Genomic DNA, 24323 nt, shown 5'->3' on the forward strand with positions numbered 1-24323 from the left:
CATCCATCAGACATCGTGATCACCGGGATGACGTCGCAGCAGCTATTTAGACGCCGCCCTCGCGCACTGACGTCAGTTCTTTTGTTTTCTGCGCCAACAAGCGCAGATCCGGAGAGAGCGTTACCCCTAGTCAAATTTTGACTGAATTTTTTGGGGACTTTTGTCGCTATCTTTTTTTAGTCTTTGACTCCTGGTGTAATAGGCATGCCGGGTTTCAAATCATGTGAGGTTTGTCCCCGCATGATGTCGGTGACTGACCCGCACCTTGAGTGTCACTTCTGCCTGGGAAGCGACCATGACCCAGCGTCGTGCCCCGACTGGTGGGCCATGGCTCCGAAAACTTTGCGAGAGCAGCCCTGAAAGTTGCTTGAGGCCCGGGAGTCAGCTCCACGCCGTTCAAGGTCCCGTTCCCGTGGGAGGTAGAAAGACCAGTTGCGGAGCTGCCACCTTCGTTCGACGAAGTCTTTGCACTCGGGGTCAGGTAAGAAGTCGAAGAAGCGACGTCGCTCTTCGCCTTCCCCTAGCCTGTCGTGAGACACGGCTGAGGGTGTGGGTGGTGCCACCCCCGCTGCTCCAGCGGAGCCTGCGCTGTTGTCGACGGCTTACCCGCCTTTCCCGGGTCCGTCGACGACTCCGGCCTAGCTGCAGGAATTACTGTCAGCCGTCTGTTTGGCCTGTCGGGCCCCGCGGTTCCGACTTGGGGTCCTCGCCCTTCTTCGTCGATGGCTCCAGCCCGACGTCGTCGAGTGCTCCGGCTTCGGTGCTGCGAGACCCCCATGGATCCATGCATGGATCTCAGCCGATGTTGATTGATTGCATACGACCTCCATCGACGTATATGACACCATGGTGCTCTGACCACGCTATTTTTAACTTCATTTGCTATCGTTTATTTTGGTGCATTATGGTTCCGGGGTGTGAGACGATGCTGTGAGAGAGCAAAGGGTCACATTTTCGGCTGCCTGCACTCGTGTATTTTTTAAAAGTGCTTACATTTTAATAACGTGTGTGTCGATTACTGACAGTCACCTATCTGTGCTCTAACACTCCCCGGTCCTCCCCGAGCCCAGCTCGTGGTGTGGAGGGAGGTCTTCCTATCCCTAATCACTTCCGGCGGAAGCAGGGGTGTGCGGTCTAGTCATCCGACCGCCGCCTTCCTACTTAACCGATGTGCTGGACGACGCGCAGCGGACGTGCGCAGCGGGCGCGACGGTGGCGCGCCGGAGTCGTGCCAGAGTCCTGCCCGTCTGCGCCCGTCCGCGCCTGTACACGGCCCAGGGCCAGTCCTTATGCTTCAACTAATACTGACTCCAGGCGAACCTACTCTAAACATACTCTCCTGTCCCTTAGGACTCCACATTGCACTAATGATACCTCCTTCTCTCCTCAGCACACGCCCCTGATCTGTCCAGAGTGTTTGTTATCTCTTACTGCTCTTCCATCAACACTAGACATTTCGGCGTCCGATTTCTTATGCAAATCACAACCTAAACTCTCCTCACAAATTTTTAACTTTATTAGTCTGAATTGCAGGTCCCTCCCTAAGCATAGTAGAGATGTCTTTGACCTTCTCTGTTCCTCCCAACCTGATGCCCTGTTCCTCACGGAGACCTGGCTAACGGACCATTCCGGCCCTGATATTGCAATCGCTCTTCCAGATAATTACACCCTCTTGGCCAGTAACAGAAAGGGCAAGGACGGAGGGGGAATAGCCATTATTTTTAAAAGAACTCTCTCCTGTAAATGGGAGGATATCGCGATCTCTAATTGTGAGGCTGGGTTGTTTAAGTTGCTGCTATCCCCCAATCTCACACTTACAGGCGTTTTGATCTACCGCCCCCCTGGCAATGCCTCTTCATGGGCTACATCTTTACCAGAATGTTTAGCTCCTTTACTACTGATGTCAACCAATTTCCTCATTGTTGGTGATCTAAACATTCATTTTAACGATGCTACATGCCCAATTAGCACCAACTTACTGTCTGACTTAGCGGCCATGAATATTACCCTACACAACTCAGACCCTACCCACAAGGCGGGCAATCTGCTCGACCCTATTCTATCTAATTTGGATGCAGTATCCTGTAAGCTCCCCTTACCTGTCCCGTGGTCTGACCACTTTGTACTAGAATTTTCCATTTCATTTGTGCACTCCTTTAATGACCTAGCTATCGCCCCTAAACCTAGAATGACCCGCAACTGGAAGAAATTAGATTCCAGTAAATTCAACTCTGCTTTGTCTGACTCTATACCACTCACTGAGATCAGTAGCATTGATCAAGTGGACGTCATACATCACTGGCTTACATCTGCTGTAGACATCTGTCTCCCACTTCGTAAGCAGACATTTAATATACATCACCCTCCGGCCCCTTGGTTCAATGATCAACTAAAAAAAGAAAAAACCAGCTGCAAACATCTTGAGCGGAAATGGCGCTCAGATTACGACCCTCAAGCTAAACTACACTATAAAGCTGCTCTAACTAAATACCATTCTCTCTGCAAAACTGCCAGAACTGAATATGTTAATTCATCCATCTTGAACGCTCAAAATCGTCCTAAAGCTTTGTTCAAGGTAGTACAGGAAATCTCGGGTGCCACCAGTCAACCCAAGGCCCCTTGTTTGGATAAATCACAATGTGATTCCTTAGCAGATTTCTTTGTCTCCAAAATCGAGAGTATATACTCCAATTTTGGTCCATCTAATGCTTGTCCAGTTTCTGAACCTTCTGCTTCTATTGCCGCAGACTTCTCTCAGCTGGAAGGGGCTGAGATTAAGGTCTGGGATCCACTTACTCCTTCCATACTAATTAATTTAGTGAAAAGTATTAAATCTGGTTCCCCTCTTGATCCCTTCCCTCCTCAAATCTTGCTTACCCTTGACCCACCCTCCCTAAAACTCATAGTGGATCTATTAAATACTTCTCTTAGGGAGGCTAAGGTCCCCAGTTCCTGGAAACATGCGATGGTTGTTCCATTGCTCAAAAAGGCCAATGCTGATCCTAGTATTTCTGCCAATTTCCGACCAATTTCCCTGCTTCCAGTTTATTCCAAGATCCTGGAAAAACATATAAATAAGCAACTTACCAGCCATATTGAATCTCACAACATTCTACATCCCTCACAATCTGGTTTTCGTTCTGGTTTTTCCACAGAATCCACTTTGCTGGGAGTCTCTGAAACCATTCGTCACCTGGTTGACAGAGGGGAGACCGTGGCACTTATTCTATTAGATTTAAGTGCCGCATTTGATACGGTCTCCCATCCCATTCTGATTAACACTTTAAAAACATCTGGCATCTCTCACTCTGCCCTTGAATGGCTCATTAGTTTTTTGTCCGATCGGACATTTCAAGTCTTTTCGGCTACATCTATGTCAAAAATTCACACATCTGCATATGGTGTCCCACAAGGCTCCATCCTAAGCCCCCTTCTCTTTAATTTATATGTTCGACCCTTAGCGGATATTGCAGAGCAGGCAGGGCTCTCTATATTCTCATATGCAGATGACACACAGATTATTTTTTCCCTCTCCACCAGTCATCTTTCCACTACATCGTCCCTCTGTCACGGACTTAATAATATTGCCTCTTGGATGTACAATAATAAGTTAAAACTGAATGGAGGGAAAACGGAACTCCTCCTATTTGGCAACAATCCTGCCTTATGGGGACCCTCCCACTGGCCTGTTCAAATGGGCACTTCTCCCAACCCTTCGAAAACTGCTCGTAACCTGGGAATAATATTCGATGATCAGCTGTCCATGAGACAACATGCCGTGAGAGTCTCCTCCATTTGTACAACCATCCTCAAAAGGTTGAGGAAAATCACCTGGATGCTCCCTCTTGAAACCCAGAAAACCGTAGTCCAGGCGCTAATAACATCTCGCCTCGACTATGGCAATGTTCTTTTTCTGGGTGCGGGCAAAGAGGTCATTCGGAAACTACAAACGGTTCAGAACATGGCAGTCCGTCTCCTATGTAACCTACCCTATAAATCTTCCACTTCCTTGCACCGTCGTAGTCTTCACTGGCTAAACATTGACAATCGATGCAAATTCAAGGCTCTTTGTTTTGTACACAAAATTAACACTGGCAAAGCCCCCCAGTATTTGAAATCTCTTATTCATCCGTACCTTCCTTCCCGCACTCTCCGTTCATCTAGCCAACATAAACTTCTGATCCCCAGGACGAAAAGAGCTAGAATGGGAGGTCGATCTTTTGCTTTTCTGGCACCATCCCTGTGGAATTCTCTTCCTCTATCCATTCGGATGGAATCCAACTATCTAAAATTCAGAAGGGATGTCAAAACGTGGCTCTTTGATCTTTAGTTTCTGCTACTGTACATTCTCCTTATTGGTTTAGCGCCGGGAAACCTCAGGGTAGCTGTGCGCTCTATAAAATTAAATATAATAATAATAATAATAATGGCCGGCGTCGGCCGGCTCCCCGGGCCGATGCCGTCTCCGGCTTCCACCCCGACATGGAGACGGTGCTGTACCGGTGTCGATCGACACCAATTCTGATGCTGATGGGGAATTTTTCTCCCTTTTTTTTATCCTCCTCCTTCTTTCCCACCTACCCAGCTGGTTACGGAGGACGGGGAGGAATGGAAGGTGTCCTAAGACCCACTCGCATCCCAATGCGAGTTAGACCTTGACTGGGCAGAGGATTTGGAGGACGCAGGTGATCTGGATTTCTCTCCAGACCTGGCGCACTATCTCCTTCACCGTGGCTACGGATGAGGGTGATACGTATTCAGTGTTGTTGCGTAGGGCAGCAAAGGCTCACCACCTCGAGCTCCCTACGGTGGCCGTCAGGACTAACCTCCTGACAAGTGCTTCGGCTGGCGGCTTCCTCTGCGGAGGCAGAAGCTGCCCTTTAATGATGCACTTTTGGACTTTCTTTTGGGCACCTGGTCCAGGCCTATCACAGGGGCTCCTGTGGATCGGAACGTGGCCCGACGCCATCGCGCGGCCCTGGGCTACCCCATTTTCCTCTCCCAACACCCTACCTATGAGAGCTTGGTTGTCCAAGCCTCTTCCTCTGAGCACATTCCCATCTGCACCTCCGGACAGGGAATCCAAGAAACTGGAGCAGTTTGGGAAGAAGATTTTCTCTTCCGCCAGTTCAGGGTTGCGGTCTGTGAACACTGCATACCTCTTGGGCCATTATTCCCACTCTGTGTGGGATACGGTGGTGCAGGTGCTGCCTCAGTGCTGGTGGAGGCCCAGACGGTGTTCTCCCAAGCTATTGCTGAGGGGAGAGATGCAGCCAAGTACAGGATTAGTTGTTGCCTCTACACCGCCGACTTGCTGGGCAGAGCAATTGCCACGACAGTGGCGCTACGCCGTCACGCCTGACTGAGAACGACTGGCTTTTCTCCGGATGTCTAGAACACTTTTGGACATGCCTTTTGATGGCACTCACCTTTTTGGCGACAAGGCAGACAGTGCATTGGAGCATTTTAAGGACTCGCTTGTTACGGCCAAGTCCTTGGGGCTTTCGGCCATGTACACTCCTTCGGCTTCTGCTTTTCGCGGTCAAGGAAGGGGTGCCCAAACATTTTAGTTTCAAAGCCACAGGCCTGCGCAGCAACAGTCTCAGCGCAGCCGCGGACATGGGACCTGCCGAGGTGGGTCACGGGGCCAGCAGGCGGGTCAGTCCACCACCTCGCCTGCTACCACTGCCTCCAAACCTTCCTAGTCCTATATTTCAGGCCCATCAAACGTCAGTGGGCGGCAGGATTCGTCATCACTTCCCCCACTCGCACACCATCACTTCAGACAGGTGGGTTTTACAGATTGTTCGAAGGGGCTACTCCCTCTCCTTCGAGACCACCCCTTCAGCCATGCCACCTCATTACCACGGCATTTCGGGGGATCACTTGGCCCTTCTCCAGCAGGAAGTTGCGTCCCTCTTGGCCAAGGGCGCCATCGAGCTTGTTCCGATGCCAGAAGTAGGTTGTGGTTGTTACTCCCACTACTTCTTGGTTCCAAAGAAGGACATGGGCCTGCGTCCTATCTTAGACCTTCGGAACGTCAATCGCTTCCTCTGGAAGGAGAAGTTCAAGATGCTCAGGTTTTGTCTGTCCTAGACCCGCAAGACTGGATGGTAGCATCGGTCTTGCAGGACGTTTACTTTCATATCCATGTATTGCCGGCCCACCAGCGTTACCTGCGGTTCACCGTAGGCCACGAGCACTTTCAGTTTACCGTGCTCCCCTTCGGCCTTACCAGCGCCCCACGGGTGTTCACGAAAGTGATGGCGGTGGTCGCAGCTCATCTGCGCAGATCAGGTGTTTCAGTCTTCCCCTATTTCGATGACTGATTATTGAAGGCGGTCCCGCCCCAGGCAGTCGTCTCCACCTCCAGACTACGGCCGACCTCCTGCATTTGCTGGGGTTCTCCATCAGCGCGCCGTAGTCACACCTGATTCCCTCTCAGAAGCTCCTCTTTATCGGCTTTATCCTCTTTTCAGGCTATGATTCTGATCCTTCGCCCCTTGTCCTGGGTTTCGGTCAGGATGACCTTGAGGCTCCTGGGCCTCATGGCATTCTGCATCCTGCTGACCAGATGGCATATGCGGGCTCTGCAGTGGGACCTGAAGTTTCAGTGGGCGCAGCATCAAGGCGACCTGTCCGAGTACGTCCCGATCTCGGAGGGCACAACAGTCGCAGTGGTGGTTCACAAACCAGTATTGGGTCAGCGGCAGATAACTCCCCCCTTCACCAACCGGAGCACACAGTGGTGACGGATGCGTCCCTCCTGGGATGAGGCGGCCACATGGGAGAGGCTGAGATCAGAGGCCTCTGGTCTCCGGCGGAGTCCAGGCTCCACATCAACCTTCTGGAGCTCCAGGCGATCCTACTTGCACAGAAGGCATTCCTTCCCTCTGTCAAGGGGAGAGTAGTGCAGGTGTTCAGACAACACCACCACCATGTGGTACTGCAACAAGCCAGGCGGGTTGGGGTTGTGGCTATGCCAGGAGGCTCTGCGTCTCTGGACATGGCTGGAACATCAAGGCATTTCCTTGGTGGTTCAACACTTGGCCGGTTCTTTAAACGCCAGGGCGGATGAACTCAGCCACAGGTGCATGATGGATCACGAATGGCGTCTTCACTCGGAGGTGGCGCAAGGTCTCTTTCAACAGCGGGGAGAGCCTTGCTTAGATCTATTCGCCACCAAAGAGAACGCGCAATGTTAGCAGTTCTGTGCGTTGGAATTTCCAAGGTGGCACTCGCTCTGCAGCGCTTCTGTAGCGAGTGGAGTTGCGGTCTATTGTACGCCATTCCGCCAATACCACTTCTACCTAGAGTGCTGAATAGGATCAGGAGCGACAGGGCCCAAGTCATTCTTGTGACCCCAGACTGGGCTCAAAGTTTGGTATCCCGAGCTACTCAGTATGAGCGTAGATGCCCCAATCTGACTTCCTCTTCAGTAGGATCTTCTGTGGCAGCAGGGGACGTTCCTCCACCCTAACCTGTCCAGCCTCCACCTCCTTGCATGGAGATTGAGATGTGACAGTTGATTCCATTTGACTTGCCTCCTGAAGTCTGTGATATCATTCTGGCAGCCAGGCGTCCCTCCACGAAATCGGTATACGCCTGCAGCTGGAACACATTTGTGGCATTGTGCGCAGCAAAGGCTGTAGATCCCATTATGGCCCCTCTTTCAGAGGTCCTTTTGTTCCTTCTTTCTTTGGCCCGGCAGGGCTCTGCTCTGGGCATTTATAAGGGCTACCTTTCGGTAATCTCGGCCTTTCTCAGCCTCCCTGATCAGCCCTCTGTTTTCAAGTCCCCTGTCGTAAGTAGATTTTTCAAAGACATTACTCACCTTTTCCCTCCTATTCCGTTTGTGATGCCACAGTCGGACTTGAATCTGGTCCTTACTTATTTGATGTGCGCTCCTTTTGAGGCGCTTCACAACTGTTCTCTTCGTTTACTGACTTTAAAGACTGCTTTCCTGGTTGCCATCATCTCCGCTAGGCGCGTGACTGAGCTCCAGGCTCTTTCTGTAAACCTCCTTTTCTGTCTGTTCATCCGGACAAGGTTGTGCTCCTCACTCGTCCTTCCTTCTTGCCAACGGTTGTTACTGCCTTCCACATCAGGCAAACTATCACCCTGCCCACTTTCTTTCCGCCCCCGCACCCTTCCAGAGAGGAAGAGAGGCTCCACCGTCTGGACCCAAAACGTGTGCTCTCATTTTACCTGAATCGCACACAACCGTTCCGGGTGGATGACCAGCTCTTTGTTGGCTACGTAGGTGCCAAGAAAGGTGGAGCTGTACACTAGAGGACTATCTCCTGCTGGGTCGTCTTGTGTATAAAAGCCTGTTATTCTCTGGCTAAAAAGGAACCTCCGCTGAGGCTGTGTGGCCATTCTACCAGGGCGACAGCAGTTAATACTGCATTGGGACGTGGTGTCCCCCTGCAGGACATCTATCACTAACTAATGTCTCTTACAGATATACCGTTACCGAAGGTAAGTAACTTGTGCGTTAACACCCACATGTATTCTTTCTTGAAATACCTGCTTGGTTAATCAGCCTTCTAGTAATACAGCCCTCGGATGCACAGCTGTTAGGAAGGTGTATTTTGCAGAATATTAGTGCTACATCCATGTGCTTTCCTCAATTTTTGTGATTTTGTTCCTCCTTTCTTGTCGAGAGAATGTGTTGCGGTGTTGTTCCTGTAAAGAATGATAATTGTTGCAGAGATCGATAGAAATACTTGAGTGCCAAGAGGACTGCATTCAGATCTGACATGTTGATGTGCCATTACTTTCATCCTGTGGCAACGTGACCGCAATCAATGAAGTGGGTGGGGGCTCTTATAATGCATACAAACGAACTTTACTGTCCATGAACAGAAGATTGCACGTTATCGATATATTACATAGGTACTGCTGAGTGAATACCTTTTGCTTGGAAATTATAGAATAATTCACATAGTGTTAATTGTAAATGTTCTCCAGAGAGCCTTTCTTATTCCTTCACGTGTTTAAATAAATTATTTTGTTTCTGTTGTTCTTTAGCGCTCCCTGATAATAATACATATGTTTCTGAAACGTCTGTGTTGCAAGCGGTGCCTGATGCCGGTGTCCATGTTTCCAGAACATCGATGTCAGAAGAGCCAATGGGAGATAACAAAGACCCTTTGGTGTTGGAGCCGAATCAGCATTCTCCAAGGCCCAGCCTTCCTGAACAATCAATTACCTTTCCCGAAGCACCGCCCTCTCTTTCTAATGGACCACCTTCTCTTCCCAAAGCACCAACCAGCCTTTCTGAAGCTACTATAAAGCTTGCCAGTTTGCCAGCCCATATCTTTCAACCAGCTGTGATGTTATCTCCACCCAGGCAGAAAAACACACAAGAAGGTATTTTGCACCTGTTAAAAAATTATTTGAGGATGAATAACTTTTATGGTTTAGATTTGTTTAATTGTTATAGCTTTATATAAACTCTCAAGTAGCGAACTTTGCCATATTGTGAAATCTGTTATCTGATAGATTGCAACCATAAAGCGCAATATTTTCAAACAGACCCTATCCTCCACCCCAAACCCTCCCCCCTTACTCCCGGGGTACCAATAGCAATATGACAAAGCAAAAGAGCCTCCCACTCTTATACCCCCTACAATGGAGTGCTTTAGTCTAAGGGAATATTCGGCCCACAAGCTGTTTCCTGGCCGTTTCCAGCTTGTGCCATATTCTCGGAGCACCCATGCCTTTTTGGATATGCTCTAGTTTGTGCACCTGTCTTTGTAATTATTCCCTCTTGGTCTTTTCGCAATTTATTCTTTACTGCCCAGAGCTCAAAGAAAACTTTTCAGCTTACATAGTCAGCGGCCATGATGATATCAGCAACTCTTGATGTCTTGTGAACTTCACACTTTCTAATGAAGGAGATCACCGGGAGCGGGTTGATAGGTCTAGAATGAATAGGCAAGAACAAGAACTGTCATGGTATTCAGAACACTACCAAGGCAGTGACAGGCCTTTCAGTAGCCCACACAAAGGGAAACTTAAAACGCATAATGTAAATTAATGAAAACACTGGCATTTTAGTGTCATTAATTGTGAAAAGAGATTCATATTAACAAAGCCCATATTTCCTCCACTAAGCAGCACTGTTTGAAAACTGAATGTAAGATATTTAGTTATAGAGTTGTTTACATTTACTTACTAAACACAAACTAAGGGATTGGTGTCCATACTGATTCGACAACCCCCAAAGGATATGTTTGCCTGCTAGCTCACAGTGCCACTATAAGCCCCACAACCTTACCAAGGAACGAATAGTTTCTGGCAACCATCAAACATGACAACCCTGACCCCCTCAGGGATCGTGGAAACAGTACAATACTTTTCGCTCAGTCACTCAAGCTTACTTCTTCTCAGAGAGATAAACAGAATAAATTAAGGTGACGTTTTCGATAAGCATTTATTCAACCACCGTCATTCTAGTATAAAATACGTGTGATGCGACAACCATTAGACAGAAACAGATATATGTGATTATAAGCACCAAGAGAGTAAATAAAAGGTAGAATTCTCAAACCGTGTTTATATGCAGACATGGTAGTACTCACATGTACTCCTACCATGCAAACCCTATCTACATGTACCTAGCATGTATATGGGTGTAAAGCCAAGAAGCCCCTAGGCAAGAGCCAACCCCATTACCTGATGGGATAGAACGAAGGACCCCGTCTTAGTCCTGAGTTGGACACACCGTAAGAGATATCAGATCACTGTGTGGAGGAGTTTTCTGCGTGCAGGAATCTCAGCGTCTTGTGTCAACATGGAAGATTCTCCTCTTCTTGCTTCAAAACAATAGATTCACCACATTTGCACCTTTATCATGCTGGTATCTTGACACGTAGTTTATTTGCACTACTACAAATACAATAGCTCTTCCATTTTGTTTAATGATTGAGCAACAGGCAGCGGTTAGCTGGAGTACAGTTGAGGGGCTTGCATTGGAAGGGCATAGAGTGGAAAAAAGTGTTGTGGAGTGTCATAGAGTATCATAGAGTGGTGTAGAGTCTTAGAGGGTTGTAGAGTTGAGTCGTAAAGTGCAGTGGTATATAATGCAGTGGCATATAGTTGAGCGGAGTAAAGTAGAGTGTCAGAGTGGATGGGCATAGAGTTGAGAGGCGTAGTGACAGAATAAAGTGGTGCAGAATGGCTTACAGTGAAGTGGCGTGAAGTACAGAGTTGTGGTGACGTGTACTGTTAAGTATGCATGGTGCAGTAGCATACTGCTATTACAGGCAACACATTTTCAATTTAAATGACAGTTGCATTTGCACATAGGTTTTTTTTTTTATAAAAAGATTTTATTGTGTCATTAGTCACATTCTGTTCGGAGCTCCCCAACACCGGAAGCGGACGACATATATTACACCACATATTATTATTGACAACTCATTTACAATCTTCATGTATACAAAATATATATAACATTGTAACATTAACATTTTGAACCCCTCCTCCCCCTGTGTGCTGTACCAAAACCACATCCCTTTTCATCCATATTGCCCTGCCACCCCAGTTGATTCGTATGTCGTCAACTTACTCCTCCACTTTCTAGCGACCCCCTGGTGTCAATGCTGATGCATTTATCCCCATCGGGATTACAGGTTCCAGGCATAGGTCCCGTTATTCAGCCCATCTCCTCCAGATCTTGGAGTGCTTCTGCGGGCAACCCCTAGCTTTAAACACTGGTTGCTCCATGCCCATACAAAATTCGAGCCCCTTTTTCCAGGCTGCCGACTTACAATATCCCTTTTAGACCGTGTAAGCCTAATCTTGGTGAAACAGGAACATCCCACTCCAGGACCTTTGAGAGGCACACCATGACCCCCGCAAAACGTTGTGATCGCCGAGCAGTGCCATATTGTATGAATAGGAGAACCCTCCGCGTGATCACATCGCAGGCACTCAGAGATGACACCAAGCCTGCCTTCCACAGCCTTGTGTAATAGACCCGATGTAAATGCTTGAATTGAATAGGGTGCAGTCGGGTAGCCATCACCGTTCCCCGCGGGGAAGCCAGTGCTTCTGCCCAGTCATCTTCGTCCAGTTGACCTCGGTCTAGCTTCCACAAAACTTTATTTGTTTAGTGTGTTGGGGCTATTTCTTACCAACGACTGATATATTCTTGCTATTTTGTGTTCCCTTAGGTCTCCCATAAACACCTTGGCTTCAATTGGGTTGTATTCAGGGAGGGCATCCAGCTCCAAAATACTGGGGGAAATGGCATGTCTAATTTGGAGGTACCTATAGAATTGGGTTTGAAGCATATTCTATTCTTTTTGAAGATCTTGGAACAATTTCAGAGTCGATCCTCTAATGGCATTCCCTAATGTAGAGATACCTATATTATCCCATCCCCAGAAACCCGCCAGTGTGGTCAACTGTAGCAATCCCCGTTGTGCCACAACGGGTTTGCCCCGTTAATCTGCCCCACCATCCATTTTACGAACGGATTGTTTCCATAGTTTAAAAACCACCTGTGTTGCAGGCGGCAGAGCTCGGAGCAGGGGGCCTGACTATAGAATTGTATGTAGGATTGTATCTTCCATTCGCCACCACTCCGCCGATTATGCAGGGTCCTGCCTGTCCCCGTACCACCATTAATTTTGCACCAATAGATGCATGGCCATGTAATAGGATTGAATGTCAGCTGTGCAAGTCCCCCATATTACGTCGACTGGAAACAAGTCCGCAGGGCACAACCCTGACTGCTCCTCCTTCCCAGTACCGCATTTACTTGTCGAAACAGGTGTGTAATATCCGATAGGGATGATTCTGCAGTTGGTAGAGCAAACATGGGAGAGAGATCTTTTTAAAGATAGCTGAGCTACCATATATAGAGGGGCATATGCGACAACGTTTTTATCTCCTCCCTTACCCGTGTCCAGACTGGAGCAATATTCCTATCCCACGATGTGGATTGCAAGGCCGATATAAAGTCTATACCTCACCCACTCCGTTACCATCATTACCTCCAACGCCTAAGTGCCCAGTTCGTTAGCCTCCTACAGCGGCCATAAGGTAGACTTACGGGGATTAATGAAAAGGCCCGAGGACTCTCCAAAAGCCTGCATGATACGAAGGCCAGTCCTATTAAAGTCTGTTAAGAAAAACAACACATCAACCGCATACAAAGCGATGCGGTCTGAGATCCCATTTGGCAATTCAAAGCCCTGTACTTGGGTGTGTATTCTCACCCAGGCCGTCAGGGGCTCTATTGCTAGGGCAAATAAGTATGGTGACAAGGGGCACTCCTGTCGGGTACCCCTTCCAATTGAGAATGTATGGTAAGTGGATCCCGACAATTGCATCGAGGCCATAAGATCTGTATATAGCAACTTGAAGTATGATAAGTAGCGTGGCCCCAAATTGAGGCAACTCAAGAGAGCAAATAGGTATACCTAGATGAGGGAATCAAATGCCCAATCCATACCTGTTAGTAGCACCACATCTGGTCCCTCATATGCAACAATGGCCGTGATGGCGTTGTGGGCTCGATGAATATTGTGACACGTGGCTCTCTGGAGCATAAAGCCGGCCTGTTCCGGATGGACCAGATGCGCTATATTCGGCTGTAGGCCGGTATTAAGCGCCTTAGCCAATATTTTGGCCTCAACATTTAATAACGAAATGAGGTGATATGATGCATGCTGTTTCAGAGGCCACCCGGGTTTGTGAAACGCCATTACCTTAGCATGCCTCCAGTCCCGTGGGAGAATGCCCCATTCCATTGCCTCGTCTACTACCGCAAGAAAGTGAGATCCCAACTTGAAAAAGTTTTTCTTGAAGAATTCACATGGGAATCCATTGGGGCCAGACGCCTTACTGGAATTCGGGTCTCCCAATGCTGCACTTAATTCTTTCAACGTGAGGGGGGCGTCTACTACCATTCTTGCTTCATCGGATGGGGCCCGTGGCTGTAGGTCATCTATAAATCGCTATCTTGTGTCCTCCTGAAGAAGTTCCTTGGGGGCATACAAGTCTGTAAAGTAGCCCGCTAAGCTGGCGGCGATCAATGTGGGATCGCTAAGCACCTGAAGTGCTCCTTGATTTGTCTGCCGCGTTCGACACGGTTGACTATAACATTCTGATCAACCGTGTCGAGCAGGCCGGACTCAGGGGCCCCGCATTGAACTGGATTGCCTCTTTCATCACAAACCGCACACAGTCAGTGAGATTAGGATCTTTCACAGCCCCCAAGATGTCATCTACCTGTGGTGTTCCCCAAGGTTCGTCACTTTCCCCTTTATTATTTAATCTTTATCTTCGTCCATTGATTTATTATTTAAAAAATTATAAACGTACCCTATACAACTATGCTGATGATCTTCAGTTAATCATTCCCCTAAATACTCCGAACTCAGCCGCCGAATGCTCAGCCGTAATGTCACATATACAGAGATGGATGACCGTAAACCATCTCAAACTTAACCCAGGCAAGACAGAATTGATCTTGCCTGGGGAAAGTGGACTGAGCTGGGGTCGACGGTTCTGGCCAACTAATATGGGAGTCCCTCCTACAAAGACCCAATCGGTTAAAAGCTTAGGGATCGTACTTATTGAGGATTTATTTCTTAAAGGGCAGGTAGGAATGGTAGTTTCCTCTAGTTTCTTTCAACTTAGGAAGATTGGGAAAATTGCCCACCTTTTAACACACCCTGCACTCATTCAAGTAGTGATTGCCCTTGTCCTCTCCCGGCTGGATTTTCTCTAACAGTCTCTACTTGGGTCTTCCGACTGGCCTACTAAAACGCCTTCAGATGGTTCAAAACCAGGTGGCAAGGCTCATCTGGAAACAACCAAAGTGGCAATCAATTAGAGCTTGGTTGGAAAAACTCCACTGGTTGCCAGTGGCCCAGCGAATTGCTTTCAAGGCAGGGTGCATCACCTTTAGGGCGCTCCATGATAATGGCCCTATATTCATTAGGAAGTCCATTACTAACTACACACCTCAGCGCAACTTATGCTCTACACATCTAAGCCTTGCAAATGTCTCTTCATTTAAGAAGAAACGCCAGGGTGGCAGCTGTTTTCACCATCTAGCTGCCTCTCTTTGGAACGCTCTTCCACTTCCTAATAGACAGAGCAATGATTTACTGGCATTTCGAAAGTCTTTAAAAACGTGGCTCTTCCAACAGGCTTATGCTTAGGAATTGTGTCTAGTGTCTTGAACCTATAGCGCCAAGAAACCCAAGGGTGTACGCGCGCTCAAGAAATTGTTATTAACATAACATAACATAACCTGACCATCTGAGTCAACTATACTGGTAATAGATTGAGGTTGCAGAGCCCCTTGACATAGACAGTGCAGTAATATGCCAGACTTATCCCCCCATTGATAAATCCTACTGCGCAATGCCGGCCATACCAACCAGGCCTCATCTGGCATTCACTAGCATAATTCTGCTGCATATTTAATAACTGGCCACACGCTAAGACCCCATTTTTCCTGCGACTGTGTTATTCGAGCCCTATCAGCTGAACTTCAGGCCTCAGAAGCGACTCCAGTCAAAGTTTGCGTGACACCACACAGTAGATGTCAATGCCTCAAAGCGTTGGCTTCATAGCCTCCCACAGGGTCTCGGCCGCATCCTATATCAGTTAGAGCCTGGTGTAGCACTGCGTTTCATCCCTTCATGGTGTAAGCAAGAGTAGCGTTAAGGGCTGAATACAAGAGTATGACAGAGTGGCGTGTGGCGTCAGATGTCAATAATAAGGACAGAACCTGGGATGAGGGAGGTTCACACAGCACCATGCCCTTATGGCTACCTAGGACCTACCTTAGGGGTGATCTATATGTCTTAAAAGGGGAGTTTAAGGCTTGGCAGGTGATTATAAATGCCAAGTCGAAGTACCAGTAAACTGCACATCCAGGCCTTGCAATGGCAGGCCTGAGACAGGGTTGCAAAGCTACTTGTGTGGGTGGCACAATCAGTGCTGCAGGCCCACTAGTAGCAGTAGGTTTATAGGACCTGAGTATATGGTATACCACTTTACAAGGGACTTACAAGTAATCTAAATGTGCCAATTGCATATACACCAACGTTAGCATGTTTAGGGGTGTAACGTGCACTTTAGCACTGTTCAGCAGTGGTAAAGTGCTCAGTCCAAGACCAACAAAAAGATAAAGCAAAAAGAGGAGGTAAGCAGGGGGGCTTTGGGAGAAGACTACCCTAAGGATGACAGGTCTAACAGAGATTAATATAATTCTGCCCCCTATAGCGCGGTCAGAGTTAGAGGCAATAGCAGGGACATTGTAGGACTTGTATCTGTCTAAATGAAACATTTTTTAATTATCCCAAGTTTCTTGTAGGCAGATAAATTGAAGAGCCACATCTTGCGAGCTTTACTAGACAGCCCCATTGCTCCAAGTTATGGCTTTAAGATTGAAGGCATCCATCAGGCAGAGCATACAACTGCACCTCCTTGATCTGGAGCTAATGAGTCAGTTTTCTGGTCTGCATCAAGTCAGTTACGGTTCTCCCTAGTTTTTAGCTAGCTGCTAAAACCTGTTAAAAGCGCTTACTGCAAGGTTAACGGGCCTCACTCTCCACCGTGTTTGTAGTTAACGTATGTCCACAAATATTAGTACATACAGTTTATGGCCTATAAAAAGAAAACTATATTGGAAGCAATACTAAAGAAGAACTAAGACCAAATTTGGAAGATGTCTGAGCCAGAAAATGACCTGCACCCCAATCGTATTATTTTAATAATAACACAGCCTCCTTTAAATCATTTCTTCTCCTTCCAACAAACCCTTCTTACCATTTTGATACACTGGGGGAAACTGTTCACATCACCCACATACCTCCCTAACCAGTGGGGCATTGTATTTGTAAGTTGCTTGAATGTCTTGCTCAAACCGTCTTGTTGGGGGATATTGCCTAAACTGGAAAAATAATTGGGCGATCACTAGTCTACTGCACCAATTAATTGGTATAGTCTCCTAGGGAGGTGCTACACCTGGGGTTGAAACTGCGCTGGGCATTATGGATCAGGTGACAATGCATCAGGAGCTCTGCAAGAAATTTGCTTAGTATTTTATACTCTGAATCGAGGATCTAGATAGGCTGATAAGACCCTTAGGAGGAAAGACTGGTTTCAGAAATGGACCGACTATGGCCTCACTCATATTACGGGGGTAAATGGCCAAGAGACTGGGCACTGCCGAAGAGCAGCTTCAGGCAGGGACAAGGGTTCATTCAAAGGCAGCATAGTACTCCATGGGCAGGCTATTTGATCCCTGGGGTCTTGCCCTGTGGAAGGGAGCTGATGGTCTGCCTTATTTCCTGCTTGGAAAGTGGGGCGTCACGCATTTCTCTCTTGCCTGAGGTTACTTGGGGAAGATGGAGTTCTGACTTAAAGGCCGTAGATTCTACTCGCTCTCTGTGTATACAACACACTCCTACTCTTTGCCTTGCTCTCCAATCCCCCTTCTCCCTCTCTCATTTCATACTCCTCCATGCCCTGCTTTATTCCTTCTGCAGTTTTTTCTGTGTGTCATCCTTCTTTTGTAGAAACTTGAGCACTTGATTTTAGTCCCCAACACCCTCCCCTGTTATTCAGCATCCAGACAATTTTCCCCTTGTCTCCAGCACAGAGCACTTTTGTGGCTCGCTGTTGGACTCACTGTCCCCGGTTGTATGACAGCCCAACTCAGGGAAATACTTTGCATGCCTTTACAACACATTTACCTCACATATATTTAGAACATGTTTTCGGCCCGTGCCATTACCACACATTGTTTACTTATATAAAAATAATGTATTTGTGCGGGTTACCTTAAATACGTGGTAGACACGTGTAAATGCATGTATGTGGTAAAAACGTGCGTGGTAAGGGCACAACATTGTAAAAACCTCATTGTAAAGGCTGTTTCCCACTGTACCACTCCCTCTTTAACTCCTCTTTTCTGCAGCCAACTCACCGGCCTTTCTGTCAACTTCCCCACCCTCTCCTGTAATCCCCCAATATTTGCTTTGGCCCTGCCGGATGAATTTAAAATAGTACTGGCTTTGTCAAAACTGTAGTGGTGGCCGCCCTCTTGAAAGTATAGAAAACATTGTTATGTCTAAATTCAACTTAACACCCATCTTAAAAGTTTTGAAAATCAGTTGCTGCATACTTCCAGGTAGGTCACCACATTGTGTGGCACAATGCGGTGGATATTTTAGAAGTATGGAAAATTATGTCTAATACTTTCAAGATGGACCCAGCATTGCATATGTTACATTGGGTCACGCACCGTGGTGGCCATATTGAGGCATGAACATATTATTTGTTGTACTTTCCAGATGTCCACCGCTTTTCCTAAAGCATAGTGGCAGCCATCTTGAAAGTATAACTAATAGATGGCCAACCTTTGCTGTTGGCTTTGCCAAAGCCGGTGCATCTAGCATTGGCCCTTACCAATAGCTGCAGCCACATAGCACTGACAAAGTAAGGCTGATTGGCTTTTTCAATGTTTGCTGCTGTTTGCTCTACGATTAGCATAATATATTTGTCTGTGCAATAAGGCATCCAGTACAATAGATTTTAACAGTTGTGGCCTTGACTGCACTGTGCAGGTTTATTTCTGCAATGCTGGCCTTTTGTAGCTAGTGATTCGAGCATTATTGCAGAACAGTAGCAATGGGACAGTTTCTTAGCCCTTACTTTCTCTCTCACCGTTTTTGGGCAGAGATAAACCACCTGTTTCAAATATATGATTGCTATTGGGTTTGCTTGTCATAACTGATCAAGAAAAGGTCTTTCTTATGCTCCTGTTACTGCATCCTGTCATTACTTATTGTGTTAACTTCTTCTTCCTTGCACAGTTCGAGTCCATCCCTCGCTGGCTGTCACCAAACCTTCAGATAGGACGGAAACATTGGAGAATCAGGAAATGAAGGCCCCTCCCGGTGATGCCAGAACAAAGATAGATGAAAGCCGCATGTTTGCTGAGCAATGGAGTTTTATACCCGCGCCGGGGGATATGAAGAACACCAATGCGACCCCACGGTCTGTTAGCATGCCTCCCACAAAACAGCAGTGGGGGCCCTTGTGTGGAGATGGACCAGAAGCTGGAGTTGTGGACAGCTCAAAGGGTGATGGGAAAAGCCCTTTTTCAGTAGGGAAACTATGTGATGAAGAACTTGTGAATAAGATTGCCAATTTAACTATGCAGAACTCCATCCTGAAAGCCCAGCTAATGAAAAGCAAAGTTGACACTCCCACCCCGGAGGTGAAGGATGGGCAACAACAGTTAATTTTTGTACGTGAAACTAATGACACATCTATTAGCCCAGGTCCATGCCCTGATCCAAAGGTAATGTGCTACTTCTCTTATGTTCTACATAATTTATTTCCAGGATGTAATGGCAGGCTTTGTCTTCTCATGTTATCACAAGCCTTACATAGAGAAGAGTTTTGTGTTACTTTATCTGTGTTCTCTTCCATTAATGGAGTCTGTCTGGGCCGCCACAAAAGATGTTTTCAAAAATTATTGTACTTCTTGACCACAGGTTGAAGCATCCTAATATGTGCGTTCTTTGCCATCCATGACTTCCTCAATAGTTCTGGGTCTACCTCCCCTTCTTTCACACATTTTCACAAAGCCCCTTAGCCCAGGCCCCTCATCCCAGGCTTGCCAATCCTGTCAGTTTCTCCTGTTTGTCTGCACAAACCTGAACATCTCTAGAAGGAAACCTTCTCTTCCAGTGATCTGAATATTTTAATTAGCTTTTTATACAGAGTATGACCTCGCAGTTCAACTCACCAAAATATTTCTTATGGATACTTCTAATTGCAGAATCCTCAATGCCGAATACTTCCCAGGTGCCAGACTGGCTCCTTCCCGGAAGTGATGGATCAGAGCCTCATTTAAGCCCCTTCCTTCTGCGCCTTCTGTGGTGAATCCGGAGCTTGGCTCCTAAATTTGTTGGTCTTTTGAAATCAAATTCCAGTTTGCTAATCAAGAATAGCCCCACGTATAGGTTTTAAAGTGTGCTGCAACTGCAGAAAACAAATTTCTGTAACTGATCCACGTGCGGTTTGTCTCTGGTGTTTATGCTCTGGCCACAGCTCGAAGTTGTGCAATAAATGTGCCCTCTTGCACCCAAAGGCGATCCGGGACCTGAAGACCAAGCTGTATGTCTCTGAATATAAAAAGATGTTGAGGTGTGGCGGCAGACTTGATGCGGTTCCTGGAGCCGCTCTTGGTCAAGTTCACACTCAATGTCCTCTGGTACGTCCAAGCGAAAACCTAAAAAAGCGAAGCCAAACTTAACCCCATCCCGCCACTTTGAACCTAAAGAGAAGGCTCAAGGGCATCCTAATGTGAGTTGTTAACTCTAGAGGTCTTCGGTTGCGGATCCGATTCCTCAGCTGATCCCAGTGTGCCCTATGTGTCCCGGCCCATATGTGATGCTTGAAGGGGGTTATGCTGTACATGTTTAGCCCCCAATGAACTGAAAGAGGCCCCCAATTGGGCCACTGGCAACAGACCCTTCCTCTGCACTTTTGACCCTTTGGGACCCCGACTCCAGAGGCTTTCCCTCTGGCACCCAAAACTGCTTCAGGCCCTTCCACTTTGACGCTGGCACCAGAAGAGGATCCAGTGCTGGTTCCAATTTCTGACACCATATCGACTTCATCTCAACTGATGTCACACTACGAGATTATAAATGCGAAACCGGTCATCAAATATCCTGATTCTGATCCGGTGCCACTATCATGGTGGATGTGCTGGCAGAGGCACCCTTATCTTTTTGGCTCTGACTCTGAACAAGGGAACTTCAGGATGGGGATGGAGGTTTTCTCCCCCATCATCACACACACACACAGTAACTTTTACATGGATTTAGACGAGGTCAGTAGGCATGACTCCTCCCGTGAGGTAGAATTTGACTCACCATTTGGGCCAACAACAAACAAAAGTGTCTCCTTTGCAGTTCTGGTCCAAGATTTACAGCTGCACTCTTTCAGGACTAACACAAATGTCCTTACAAAAAATGTTCTGCATGGCCCGTCCAGTCTGAGCCTTTGCTCCCTTTTAACAAGGCCCTCACTGTTACTTTTTTTTTTCCAGTTTGCATGAGAAAAGAAGAAAAAGAAAACAAACAATGAAATTGCTATATGAGAACATAAAATGACATTTGTGATGAATCTGAAAAACATACCAATTAAAATATAAACACAAATCATGGTGACGAAAAGGGCAATGTGATACATAATCACCGACAACAACAGATATACCGTACTTAATAAAAGATCAATCACGTGACCAAACTTCAAACAATAAATACTTTCGAAAATAAATATCAAAAACCAAATAAATACATTGTCATCTATTTCCCTGCAGTTCCTGTCCAGAGTCTGTGGGGAACTATCCTACTCTGGTGGGGGTAATCCCGGACTGTACCTGAGAGTCATGGGCTATTTGGCGCCGGGAGATATAGTCTCTATACGGGCTCCAAATATCAGTCCGTCTAGAAGAAGAGGGTAGTAAAGTACTAAATTCTTCGCAATTCACATTGCAGAACGCTAAGCTGTTTAACCAGGAGTGAAGAATAGGGGCGCGCCTACTGCCCCACAACAATGCAGTCTCCCTTTTGGCTAATAGGAAGCCAAGCGCCGCTAATTTACGAACCTTCTTTGGGAATTTCTCAACATATACCAACAGTGCAATCTGAGGTGTAGGAAGGAGTGGCATGGACAATATATCACCCAAGTTGGAGTGGATTCCTAGCCAATACTGATGTATTTTGGGACAGGTACAGGTTAAGTGTGCGAAATCGGCAAAGGGGACAAGACATTTCCGACAGTGGTGCGGCCTGGAACTGTCAATTCTGTGTGCGCGGGCCGGGGTGAAATACATCCGACGAAGGAATTTAAACTGAAGCAACTTGTGACGACTGTTCAAAGAAACGTCCGTTGTGGTCCTGCAGCAATATGCCCATTGATCATCAGAGATAGGCCCACCCAAGTCCCCCTCCCATGCGGCCCTGAGCTTACAGTCATCAATTGGTTTGAGTGTCCCACACTGTTTATACAATTTGGAGATCAGGTGTGCATTATTAGGGTTCTGAATAACCAAAGTAAGGGGAGGGGTTTCAACCGGGGCCAAAGGGAAGGAGGGGAATCCCGCTCTTAAAGCGGAGCACATCCGGGTGAGAATGAATGTGTCCATAAAGGAGCGATCGCTAAACCGATGCCTCTTCCGACAAGGAGAATACATGCCCATCTGGGAACAAGTCCCAGAGGGTACATATGTTGAATTTCGCTAAGGTGCGCTCTACCGAAGTCTCCCCGGGAAAAGGGAGGCAATGGGTAGGGGTAAGGCTGGGGAATATAAAAGATCTATTCCCAAAAATCTACGCAATCTAATCCAAGCTCAGCAAGTGGTGGAGACCGTCTGGATGTCTCGGGGGTCGCGAGGGAAGCCCGTGGGGATAATTGTAAGAAGCCGTCTCGGGAGAATCAGATCTGCCTCCGGCCGCAAATATGTGCGTGCGTCCGGATGGAAACAGGCGTATGCGTAACCGCACTGCACAACTAAATAATACAAATACAAATCTGGTACACCCAACCCTCCTCTGTCCGGTGGTAAGGTCAACACCTTCAAACTGACCCGGGGTGTCTTGTCTCCCCAGATCAAACGAAGAAGTTGCGTAAAAAATACCTTGGTTAAGGGAACGAGAATATTGTTGAAATAATACAAAAACGGGACAATACTATCATTTAAATAATTGCGATTCTACCCGCCATGGATAGGGGTAAGCGGAGCCATCACTTTGTGATCTGAGATTCCAATGTGTCGATAGCGGAGCCGTAGTTGAGTCGGATCACCGATGCAGTATCAAGATGAATGTGAATACCCAGATATTTAATAGACTCATCGCACAATTCCAGTGGAAACTCAACGACCAAGGCGCAGTGCCGGTTGTGAGCAGAAAAATGACCGATTTGTGCCAATTGAAATGGAGCTCGGAAAAATTACAGAATCGTATGATTTCCAGAATCAATGGTGAGAAATTATCCAGAGGCTGTCGAACATATAATACCATGTTGTCCTCGTACATGGACATCAACAACGGGCCAGTGCGAAATTGCAACCCACGGTGGAGGTGGTTCTCCTGAAATTGCCGAGCCAAGGGTTCCATGGAGAGGGGAAAGGGGGCAGCCTTGCCTAGTGCCCCGTGGCAGAGGGAAAGGGTCAGACAAAGTGCCGTTAAGATGCAACCGGGCAGAGGGTTTAGTGTATAAAAGAGAAACCGTGGCCACGAAACATTCCGGCATACCCATTCGACGCATGACTGAAAGAAAAAAGGTCCATTCAAGGGAGTCGATGGCCTTCTCCGTGTCAAGAAGAATTGCGGCAGCCGGCGTGGAAGGATCAATACGGTGCAGTACAGTGAATAAAGTACGAAGATTGAGAGAGTTGGACCTGTGCGAAACGAAACCTGACTGAACAGGGGAGTTGATAAATTCCATTAATAGTGATAGTCTAATGGCGATGACTTTGGCTAAGATTTTGTAGTCCAAATTTAGCAGTGACAGTGGTCTGTATGAGCCACATTGCATAGGGTCTTTCCCGGGTTTAGGCAGTAGAATAATCACCGCTGCCCGAAATGTCGGGGGGGGGGATACCCACCTCCAAGGCCTCCGCATAGACCTCGACCAAGCGCAGCACCAGAAGGTCTTTGTACGCTTTATAAAAGTCAGCCGAAAAGCCATATATCGCTCCAGATACACCAGGGCCACCTCGGATAAATAATCTTCTTGTCCGCCGGGGTCTCCGGACAGGCGCGAAGAATTAAGAGTCTTATAATATGTAAGAAACAACTTGCTGACCGCTGGGGTAGAATGAATGGGGGAGCCATCTAGTCCTGACATAGAGATGATATATGTGGGGCCCCTGGGGGGCGGGGGGCAGCGTGTTGGCCAATAGGCGCCCCGGACGTTCGCCCCCCTGTACCGGCGCGCCACACAATGTGTATTAAGAATTGACACTTCCCTATCAGCCGCATCACGAAATTCGACACATAACTCCAAGCGGTGGGCGGAAAGAGTCAGAGGGAGAAGTGAGCAATTTGCGGTCCGCTGCAGCGATTTTCTTCTCAATCTGATCTAAAGTAGAACGCAGATCACGAAGGACTTCGGCATGTTTAGAAATGCAGACACCCTGTATGTAAGCTTTAAAGCCCTCCCATAAGACTGCCCACGTGTCGACAGTGCCTGTGTTCAAATCAAAGTAATCTTCTATAGCCTGTCTTATCTCTCACTGGAAACGGGGTCCATCA

The 24323-nt window shown here is 47.3% G+C and overlaps 1 protein-coding gene across 1 annotated transcript in view; it reads left to right on the forward strand.

The window, feature by feature from the left end:
* The window catches only part of LOC147669085 (spindle and centriole-associated protein 1-like), a gene marked incomplete at its 5' end in the record, with an annotated part of 265959 nt that extends 245651 nt beyond the window's left edge, over window positions 1-20308 (forward strand). Inside the window, 3 exons of the mRNA XM_086948236.1 lie at window positions 9034-9375; window positions 18858-19348; window positions 20144-20308. Coding sequence (XP_086804362.1) covers window positions 9034-9375; window positions 18858-19348; window positions 20144-20308 — 998 coding nt within the window. The remainder of the gene's footprint in view (window positions 1-9033; window positions 9376-18857; window positions 19349-20143) is intronic.
* Window positions 20309-24323: the final 4015 nt, after the last annotated feature.

Source organism: Lissotriton vulgaris, unplaced genomic scaffold (genome assembly GCF_964263255.1).
Source record: "Lissotriton vulgaris unplaced genomic scaffold, aLisVul1.2 SCAFFOLD_2561, whole genome shotgun sequence".
NCBI lineage: Eukaryota > Metazoa > Chordata > Amphibia > Caudata > Salamandridae > Lissotriton > Lissotriton vulgaris.